This window comes from Apus apus, chromosome 6, assembly GCF_020740795.1.
Source record: "Apus apus isolate bApuApu2 chromosome 6, bApuApu2.pri.cur, whole genome shotgun sequence".
Classification (NCBI taxonomy): domain Eukaryota; kingdom Metazoa; phylum Chordata; class Aves; order Apodiformes; family Apodidae; genus Apus; species Apus apus.
In genome coordinates this window covers 28,689,012-28,700,144 of record NC_067287.1, presented here as the reverse complement: position 1 = coordinate 28,700,144, position 11,133 = coordinate 28,689,012, and the positions used below count along the sequence as shown (strand labels likewise).

The following is an 11,133-nucleotide window of genomic DNA, read 5'->3' as shown; positions in this document are numbered from 1 at the left end:
GCCCAGGGACGCGGCGCCCAGACCGGCCGCCTCGCGCCCAACGGCGGCCGCAGGGCCCCGCGCTTCCCGCCACTCGCCTTTTAAAGGCTGCAGTGACGTCCGCGCGAGGCGGCAGCCGTTACAGCACGTTGCTCCGCCCCCGGCGCGCGGCCTCGCGGCGCGCACGTGCGACGCCCCCTGCCGGGCCCGCGGACGGGGGGGGCGGCACCGCCGGGCGGGGCGGGGCGGGGCGGGAGCGCTGCGCAGGCGCGGCCGGGCGGGCGGGAGGCCGGGCTGGGGGGCGGCCTCTGGGGCCGGGATCGGCAGTTCCATGAGCAGGCGCTGCCCGCCGGCCGCCGCCTCGCTGCTGCGGGGGCTCGTAGGCCCCGCCGCCCTCTGCCTGGGCAGGAGAATGAGCCTCTGTGGGGCGTCGGCCGCCTGTGCTGCAGGGCCTGCGGGTGGCGGTGAGAGCGGCGTGGGCGTCTCTTCAGCTCGGCTGAGCCCGCCGTGGCTGCGGCTGCCGGAGGTGCCGGGCGCGGAGCCGGAGCGGGCTAACGACCTGCTGCTGCTGCTGCCTCCGCCCGCCCCGCGCGGCCCGGCCCCCCCGCAGCATCACGTTGTCTACTTCCCGGGGGACGTGCAGGTACGGCGGGGCGGGCGGCGGGGGCCCTAAGCAGTGGAGGGGAGAGCGGCCGGAGCGGCTGAAAGGGCGGGAGCGGGGAGGCGGGAATCCGCTGGCCGTGAGAGATGGGGGGCAGTGCCGGGCTGCGCGGATCCCGCCGCGGCTCATCCTCGGGGGAGGCATCTCCTGACCAGCCCCTGCCCGGCACCGCCGCGGGGACGTAGCGGGAACCGCGTTTCTGACGGTGACGGCGGTAACTGAAATCGTATCGAAGAGTCTCTGTGGAGAGAAGAGGATGAAGTCCTAGGCAGGCTCGGCCCGGCACGGCCGCTCAGGGCAGGTGTACGGACACCCCGGGCACCCTCTGGGCGTGTTCGGCAGGCACCGATGCTTCCTCAGTGTGTCCTGAAGAGGACAAGTGTTGTCTCTTGGGTTGACAAAAAATTGAAGAGACTGAAGCATGTGGTCCACCTCTGTAACCTTACATGCTTGGGGTGGGCAGCTCATCTCGAAAGTCACTTCTCCAAAGCAGGAGTAGTGTCTTTTTTTATGGGAAAAGGCTTTATTTTCCTGTAAGATAAAGATGCAGAACTTTGGGGATTTTAATTTTAAGGATTATAATGGCCTAAATAAACCTTTTTTATCACCATTTCTAGGTATGGCTTTGTTATTGCTTTATAAAGTAAACTAGTAAATACTCTCTGTCATTACGAATTCAGGAGTGAGGATCATTCATGATTTGGGGGTTAATTTTTTTCCATCCATGCCCCATATGGATGTAAAGAAGGGGAATAAAGATCCCTACAACTGAATGAGAAGGACTTTTTTTCCTGTATAAAACATTGGAAACTTGTTACCAAATTTTAAGTCTGTGTTGTCTGGAATAAATAATCAGCATTTCTACATATGGAGATAGTAGAGTAAAATGATGTATTCTGTGTCATAATAAATTGAATAATAGTTTAATCTTCTCTTGTAGTGAAGTAAACAAAAGTTATGAATGCTTCCCACATGCTTATTTTTATTGCATTAGTTTTGGAGGTATTACAAATGTGTGGTAAAAATAATAAAGTAGATTAAGTAAGTATAAATATACCAGTTTCTTTAATATGATTCTTGTTTAGGAAGACTAGCAAGCATATGCCTCTTTAATGCATGTTTCTCTGTTAGTTACAGTCTGTACTTATGAATGTAAGTACACTAGACAGAGCTGAAGTATTTTCATAATGTAGTAATGCATCATTTTGATGTATTTATTTTTCAGAACTATCATGACTTCATGTCTCGCCACCCAGAAAACTGTCAGTGGGAACAGTGGAGTTTTGAAAATATTGCTACCATACTTGCTCGCCGGTTCCCCAGTAGCTTTGTTTGGGTTGTGAAGTGTTCTCGAATGCACCTGCACAAATTCAGTTGTTACGATAACTTTGTTGCCAGCAACATGTTTGGAGCGCCAGAGCACAGCACTGACTTTGGAGCTTTCAGGCATCTCCGTGCACTGCTAGTTAATGCATTCAGACTCTCTCAGAATATTATGCTGTCCCAGAACAGTGTTCATGGTGTCAGCAAGGATGCAAAAATAGCTGCTTGTAAACCACAGCCACAGTCTGTTCCTACAATAAATGACTGCTCATCCACAGAAAGAGAGAGAGATTGTGAATGCTGTAATAATTCAGCTATGAACTTCATTATACCGTCTGCTGTAGGTGCAGTGTCGTTTACTTTGATTGGCTTCAGTAAAGGTTGTGTGGTTTTGAACCAGCTGCTTTATGAGCTGAAGGAAGCTAAAAAAGACAAGAATACAGATGCCTTCTTAAAAAACATAAAAGCAATTTACTGGTTGGATGGTGGTCACTCAGGAAGAAACAATACGTGGGTTACTTGCCCTGAAGTGCTGAAAGAACTTGCACAGACAGGAATTGAAGTTCATGCTCATGTTACACCATACCAAGTGTTTGATACAATGAGGTCATGGATTGGGAGACAGCATGAGAAATTTGTACAGATACTTGAAGAATTTGGTGTGGAAATAAAGGATCAACTACATTTTGCTGACGATGTTCCCTCCTTAGATAACCATTTCAGAGTTCATGAAGTATTCTGAGACTGTATGTATCTGAATAATATATTGACACTTTTGACACTCTTAAATGTTGTCATCTAGATTTACAGCTTTGGGCAGATGCTTTCTGAAAAGAATACTAAATCAGTCCCACATAGCTATTAGATACTAGATATAAATATCAGTAGCTTAAGATGGAGGACTGGGACTTTGTACCTACAACAGATGTTGTCAGGTGATTCCTGGAAAAAGCGTTATGAAGAACTGTCCTATATACGCTTTTTTGTTAAATGTGAATGTTTATTCTCAAACTGTGGGCAGAATTTTTAGCACTTGATGTCTAACATCAAATACTGTCTTTAACAGGAGTTTAAAGTACTCAAAGACTCGTATGTCTGGATACTTAAATTTAGTAGCTTTCAGGGCTAAAAGATTTGGTCTTTGTCAACAACAGATGTAATGTTACTTTTTTTGCTTAAGGAAAATTATAATTGGTAGACCAGTCTTAGTTACAGATTTTGGTGAAAATTGTTTTAATTAGTTAATTCAATCTTCCAGTTTTGTAACATTACTTTTATGGAAATGAAGTCACAAATACTTATCTTTGCAATAATAGTGTCAATGCATTTTTCTTCTTTATGTGTGCCTTGCTTTTTCAGTTGCTGTAACGTTTCATTTATTCATTGTGTAGCATCTGCTAGTCAATAGCCATTTCTCTGGGGGGCTTGAAAATTTTGACATAGCTATGTTAAGGTACCAAGAGTGTTGATGAGGGTGTAGCTTATTGCTGTTTCAACATACGTTGCAATTGCTTTGACTAATTTCTATAAGGACCAGCAGTAATATCTGTATTTTCAAGTCAACAGGTATCCTTATCCCTGCCTTGGACTGTTGAGGATTCTCTTCATAATTGCTGTCTTGATGTTAATCTAAATTGAGCCATAAATACAAGTATTACAAGTTGCTTACAGATTTTCAGACTAGCTGTTTCAAAATACTTTGTTTTTTAGAACTATTATCTCCTTTAAATGTACTGCAGGAGGTGCTTCTTGAGCCACTCAAAAATAAATTTTCAGAGCCTAATTTTTCTTATTAAAAAAAAAAAAGGTCCCTCTAATACAAAGCTGGACCAATCAGATACAAAAGATGTAATCTAGTTTTGGCCCCAAACCTGAATGTTCTTCAGAAAGAATTACTGAAAGGTGGACAAATGAGGGTATCCGTGGAACTTTTCTACTGTTGTAACTTTTCGAATTTATCTATTAATAGATCTTACAATCACTCTTAAAGACAACTGCAGCTATTAACAGTGAACCAGTAGTTTAAAATGGTTTCGTATTTCCTGGAAGTACAAAAATAATTAAAAAAGGCAAGTTAGCAAAATACTGTGAAGATTACACAAAAAAATGTGGCTCAGTTCTGAAAAAATGAATTTTATTCAACTTTGTTCCTTTTTGATGGCTTAGCAATATCTTCCCCCTGCTTCTTGTTTCCTATGACTCTTACACTGTAGAAGGAAAGTCCTACTTCATCTTTCTTCTATTGACATCATTAAAACTTACAAGGTTCACTGGAGACAATATTTTCATTACTCTTGCAGAGGTTGTGCACATGTTAGTGACCTCTGAAGAATGAGAATTGTGTTGAGCTCTAAATACTCCCAATATTATGGATAGTAGGATTATGCATACAGTGGGCACTTTCCAATGTGAATGTTAACTCTGTTGCTAATAGTAAGTAGACTAATGTACCTAGTTGATCAAAGGGGAAATAATCTCTTTTAATTGATGAATAACAGTGCAACGTGCAAACTAGTTCCAACATTTAATAAAAGAATCTAAAATCCAGTTCCATCAGCTTTTTTTTTTTCTAAAACTTCTCAGAGACTTTGTTCAACCCTGTTTATTGATTACCTTCTTAATGTGCTTATAACAATGTTTATGTGTTCCAGGGAAGGCTATTTCCTTTTTTTTTTTTGTTGATCCTTTTGATAACACTTGCACCATATGCCTGGACTTTTTTCTGTAAAGGAGGTATGGGTCACCTAACAAAGTGGTTTTAATAGCCTAAAAATTGCTTGAAATATATCTGATTATCCACTTAGGAAATAAAAGTTTAAGCAGCAAACACCCCAGAACACCCCACTGATCTTGCTTCCTCTCATTTCCATTTCAGACTGACCAGACTTGCTGGAGTATGCTAAAACTTGACCTATCTCATAGCAGTGCAGATAACAGAACAATTTCTAAACAGTCCTGTGCCAGCCAGAACAGCAGGAGTAGGTTGTTGCAAGCTTTTGGAAGCAGCTATTAAAATATTGATATTGTCTTCAGAAGTTTCTGGATGGCTTTCCTCTGAAACTAATATTAACCTGTTTGATGGAGGCTGCTTACAATAACTGTTAAAAAAGGTTTAAGTGTTGCTGTATTAATTTAAAGAATAAACACTGTTGTAAAACTAATCTTGTTTAGAGATTTCATGTTGTGGAGGAAAGACTGGTTGTTTTTGATTCTCCAAACAGCTGCAGTACTCTGTTGGAATGTGCCTCTGTCACTCACTACAATGCATGCTAAAAATAAATTTTGCGAACAGTGTAGAAAGTAAACTGTTTCTAGTGGGTGAAACCTCTTTGATGTGAATATAAAGCCATTAAACAAGGAATGTGCAATTAAGTTTTCTGAATTATCAGGTGTTTGTGGAGACCTAGTTTAAAAAAAATATCAGATTTAGTCAATTTCCTCAAGGCAGGCTTTGTATTTGTGTAGTCAGCGTCTGTAGTTCTAGAACAGCTTACTGGCATGTTGCATGCATGGGAAGGCTGGCATCAAGTACCCAAGGTTGTGAACATTTCAGTGTTAGGATAAAATGGGTCATAGTTTGTATGTGTCTCTTTTTTGATGTTAACTGTAAAGGCATTTTTTTTAACAAGCTTAAATGTAAATGCCTGAAGTTAAAGCATTCTCATGCTTATTTCCAGTGGTTTAGTTCAAGACATTTCTGGGTTTGAATGGAGTGAGGAACATTACACAGTCCTTTGTAGTACCTAGTAAGTAATAGCTGGTATTGTTTATATTACAACCTTGCTTCTTGTACAATAGACAAGACATTCTTCACATTTTGAGAAATGCTAAGAAGCTTTAAACAGTTCCTGTTAAATTCCTTTAAAACAGGGCTTGATTCTGTAGAATTTCCCAGATTCTGAATGACTTAGATTATTTTATTTTGTGTGTATCTTAAATACTAGAAACTTTGGTAACCTTCCTATCCAATTGTATCCCTGTAAATGCTTCTGCGTAAATGGTATCGGCCCCTAATTTTGGAAGGTGATTAAGTGTCCAAGTCTTAATGGATAGCTGAAAGGATTGATGTTTTCTGTCCTCCCATTGGTAACATCCTGCTGCCTCCCTTGTGGTAGCAGAACCACTTCATGGTGAGCTTTTCTGTCTTACTAAATTACCATTGCTGATGGGAGATAACTAACAGGAGTGCTGTGTATTTTCAATAGTCACATAAATTATTTTAAATAAAACTGCAAAGCCAGTTGAGGAATTGGGATGTTACAACTGTAGATATTCACAGATAAAAGGGAATGTGCATGATCATGCCTTCTAGTTTTCCCAACAGGTTATTTTTAAGCTATTTGAAGAAAGTCAATGTCACTTGTGAAAAATAAATTACCATGAAATCATTAAGCAGGTAGTCCAAGATCATAGAACATCTACGTGGCAGAGACGGGCACTCCTCCCAGTGCCAGACATACTGTTCCTGACAAAATTAATGTTATCAGTATTAATAGCATAATTCACAAAAAAACCCACTTGTCCAGGATTAGCTGTTCCACATCGCTGCAGAAAATATGAAAAACTGATTTAGGCTGTAATTTTCAATATAGTGTCATGTGGGTTATAAAGTAGTGAGTTTTGTTGTCATTTCCTGTCATTAGGGCTTCGTTACATGTTTCTAAGTTACCCAAGAAGTGCTTAAGCAAATGACCAGAAAAACATCTAGTAAAATAAAAGGGAAAAACATATTATTATCTGGTTTTAATTCATGTGTATAAACACCTAAGGTACTTCGAGCAGAACGCCACTACTTCAACATGCTGAATTAATTTTCCTCCTTTTTCAGTAAGCTTCCAGAGAGCACTTTTGGTCATGATTCTTAGTTTCCTTTATTAAGCTTGGCACTTAGAGCTGTGCCCTTCCTAAAGAAAGCACTGCTGCTAGACACAGAAAACAGTCAAGAGACATACCGATGCACAATGACAAAACAAGGTTCTGCACAGCTTCCACACCAGAGTTTATCCTCTGAGCAACACTCCTAAGCCTGGCTGTTAGTTAAAGCTGTTGCATCCCTTATGGGGTACGTGCATAGCTCTTCTTCCTCATTCTCCATCATGAGAAACATGTTGATTTTGTGTGAGGAAAGTTTTAGGCAATTCATGCACCTATTGACAGCTGAAGTATAAATGTTTTCACAGGAAAAATTATCAATTTCTGTGATCTGTGTTATTATTGCAAGCAATGGCTTCTGAGCACTTTTGTACGAACATGGTATTGCATGTGGAGCTACACAATTTACATGGTTGAGCAATTCTTTTAATATTTGCAATCCACTCTTAAAAATGTTGACTAGGAACAGATCTGAACTAGTGAAAAGGAAGTAATGAGCTCTTCTTGCTCTCAGGAATTGCCACTTAAATGAGATTGTTGCTCTCAGGAATTACCACATACAGAGCTCAGACTCTATCCACACCCCTAGAGTCTGACCCAAAACAACATAGAAAATCTGAACAGGCAACTTTACTGCAAACTTATATAACTGTCCAAATAAAATTTACAATTTCATCTGTCCTAGTAACAACAGAATCTGATTATTGAGTGATACTAAATTCTAGAGAATTCCTTGCTTAAGTTACTGTCTCAGAATGTGTGTCTTTTGACACCTGTGTTGTCTGCATGGAAATATCTCAGTGTCTGAGGTTTGGGAAGATGTATTTTGACCAAGAAAAAAAAAAAAAAAGTCCTGTTGTGGGTCTAACAGTGTGAATGTGAGGCAGTTTCATCCTGCATATTTAAAAAGGATTGCAAATATATTTTTGATCCTTCATGATCAAATCAAACACTTTCACATTATGCATTTAACTTCACACTTGTATTGAGAACTCAGACTCTACGTAGCTCCTGGAAAGAAAACTTTCTTAAGTTAGGTACATCCAATCTTCAGCACTTGTATGCCAGGCAGATTTTTATTGACCTATTTAATAGTTTGACAAGAAAATATTTTGACATCAGTTTTTTCATTTGATTCTTCCCATACCAACCACATTAAGAAAAATGTATAAAATATTTATCTTCTGAAATTATTTTTCATCCTTTTTCATACATCCAAGTATAAATTATTTCCAGGTGTTGATTTGCAATTAATGTAAATATTAAAAGCCTCAGTGAATTTTTAGAGTCATTCAAAGTTTGAGGTAGGCCAAGTTTAAACTGCTGCTTTCAGATACTGTCTACATTTAAGTATCTTAACTCATCTTTCAGTCCTGGGCAGTCTGCATCCTCTGTTTACTACACTGTTTGATGTGGCTGGTTTGAATGCTTAAGATGTTCAGTGTCTAATTTTCTAATACCTGTTACCACAACTTCATCTATTTTATTATGGCACAATCCCATTTTGGTTTGCGTCTCTAAAAGGACAAACTTCCACAAATGTCAGTGGCTCTAATTCTTTGGAAAAATCATTACTGGAATAACACAATGTGGCTACACATATTCTTTCACTGTGTTATCTGGAAGTTATTCCTTCAATGCTTTCACTATTCATTCATCACTTTATTGCCTGTTTCACATCATGTAACACAGTGGTTAGAAAGCAATGAGTCATTTATGTTTTTTTTAACACAGTAACTCAAGATTTTTATCACTAGTCACATTATGTTCAAATTAAGAAAGTATGTTTTTAAACTGCTTTGTTTCTTCTTTTATACTATTTCAGAACAATTGTTTTACAAAAAAATAAAAAAATGAAGAAACTGGTTCAAGGTGAAAAAAGAGAACTATCACTGTGCTTGTCTTCCTGCTGATCTACATAGAACAGTTTTTGTTGGTCTTTCTTGAATATGCACTTACATCACAACTGGTGGAGTTCACTGACAGTCTTAAAGAAGTGAAAACCAAAGTGGTCATGGCGAGGAAAAATACCCAACCCACTATCACTGCTGACATTTCTCATACAACACTGGAAAAGAAGCATGAGCATGGCTGGGTTATCCACCAGCTTATCAGGGTGAGATAACCTCATTTGCTGACATAAGAAAATAAAATAAAGGCTTCATTTTAAACTTTGTAGTGTGAGGAGAAAATAGCTGCACTTGCTGAATTAAATGTGACCCAAGTGCTATAGCATGACTTCCTCTTCCCAGCCAGATACACACTTTCTAATCCAAACTTCACACTAGCCTGAACAAGTGAATTATTGCAGCTTTCCTGCTGGGCTACCTCAGCACTAATAACTACAATTGAGGGTTGCATTAGGTCTAAGGTGCTTAGATTAATAGTTTAATAGCCTCCCTTACAAAATTGTCCTGGTTTAAGCCAGGGTGGAGCAAATTTTCTCTTTGCTGATTTTGCTTTCCTTTTAGTGAACTTTTTTTAGCAGTGCCAGTGGGCTGCTAACAACCAAGGATACTTCTGAAGCTCATGTCTGCAGCTGCCCTCCCAGCCATGGGGAAGCAGACTAGACTGAAGGCAGGATCAGCAAATCAGAATACTCCTCTCTCATAATACTTTATTTGGCTTTCAGTATAGGTTAAGACATCATGGAAGTCAAGCCTTTGGTTTCCTTTGTCTCTCTTTTTCTGCTTACTCTCACTTCTATACCCCTCTCTTTGCCTCTCTCTATTTTTTTTTTCCATTTTTCTTCACAGCCAACATCTGAGGACCCTGTCCCTGCGCCCAGAGCCGGGAGTTACCAGAAAGAAGAGTTGCTGTGAGAGTTGCTGGGGGAGGAGGGAGGGGATTGGGTGTTGCACATCCTTTTATAAATACATATATATATTCCCCTATCACTAATAAGTAAAACTAATTAGTTTCACTTTTCAACCCAGAAAGCCTCTCTCTCTTATTTTTTCTCCCTCTTTCCCTACCTTGGGGAAAGGGGGGATCGAGAGCATGACTGTTATTGATTTGACTGCCACCTCAGAGCCAAACTGTGACAAAAATTAAAAGGGGGATTAAAAATATTCAAAATGGCATTCTGAATACTTGTGGGTTGACAGATCTTACTTATACTTTTTACATACACAATATGAAACAAGTATTATTGAAAAATCTTAGTATCATCATGAGGTTGGCACAGCAATGAATGCATCTGACCCACTAGATTATACTTTCTCCTCTCCCCCAGAGCTCTAAATGGGTCCCACCCTTCCTCCAGAGCACAGCAGGCACTTCTCATAAGCTGAGACACAAGCAGATTCCTCATACAACAACTGCTGCTTCAGGAAGCTCTCCTTATTTATACTTGAGTGTTAAGGGCGCCTGAGAAGACCAAGCTAGCACCTCTCTTTTGAGAATGGAAAATCAAGAAATGGCAGAATGAGTGATCAGCACAGTAATTCTCTGTACTAGCATATTGAGAAAGTGCTGGCAGTTAGAGTTGACAGAGATAGCTGTGCAGGCACAATGCTGGAACACAGCATTGACTACCCCTGCAGGTTCTCTGAGCCATTTACTGCTAACACATGAAGAATAAGCTCTGTACACTTCTGCAGAACAATTCATATGGGGCCCTCGACATTACCCGTCCAATGAAGTCAAGAGACTTCCCCAGCCTAACAGAGATTCTGTCTCAGCAGTACGCACAAGCAATCCTTGTTCATTTTTGAACAAGAATTTTGGGAGACCTTTTTGTGATCCCAAATTTAAATTCTACCCTCAGAATGTACAATGGTGCCCATCAGAATTGCTTGGCTGGCTCCATTCAGGCCCATTCATTAAGATGGCTGGGTGCCCATTCACATGGTAGCAGACTATTTTCACTGTGTTGAACTGCAAAAAAGGTTTAGAAGAATAATCTGCACAGCATTGCAAGCCCTTGCTCCTCTGGAGAAAGTTTTTTCCAGTACTTGATAAACATTACATATCTATTTAGTCTAAGAGCTTTGACAAGAAGTTACAGGTCTCAAAAAACACTGCTAGAAGTAACACTGACCCAAATGTCAGATAAATGCTGTATTCCCCAAACAGCAAATGCAATAACATGAGAGGGATTTCAAAGGGACAATGACAACCTATCTTTTCTATGAGATGTCTGTCTTCACAACACTTCTGTAAGCACTGAAATCTGCTAAAAGGTAACCATCTACAGTCCCTTTACAACAGGCTTCATCCCAAAAGAGGTGATGCAACCCTCTTTCATATGGTAACACAAAGCATCTCAAACACTAGTAGATTCTCCCAATAGATTC

The 11,133-nt window shown here is 40.4% G+C and overlaps 1 protein-coding gene across 2 annotated transcripts; it reads left to right on the top strand.

Moving 5' to 3' along the window:
• Positions 1 to 291: 291 nt before the first annotated feature.
• On the top strand, positions 292 to 5,124 carry C6H2orf69 (chromosome 6 C2orf69 homolog). Of its 2 annotated transcripts, XM_051623282.1 has the most exons (3): positions 292 to 622; positions 1,866 to 2,709; positions 4,839 to 5,124. In XM_051623282.1, exons 1-2 carry the CDS (start codon positions 311 to 313, stop codon positions 2,703 to 2,705), a joined length of 1,152 nt encoding a protein of 383 aa, XP_051479242.1. In that variant the 5' UTR covers positions 292 to 310; the 3' UTR covers positions 2,706 to 2,709; positions 4,839 to 5,124. The 2 variants fall into 2 exon arrangements, with proteins under 2 accessions (XP_051479242.1, XP_051479241.1); XM_051623281.1 differs by having other exon boundaries at positions 1,866 to 5,124.
• The last annotated feature ends 6,009 nt before the right edge of the window (positions 5,125 to 11,133 follow it).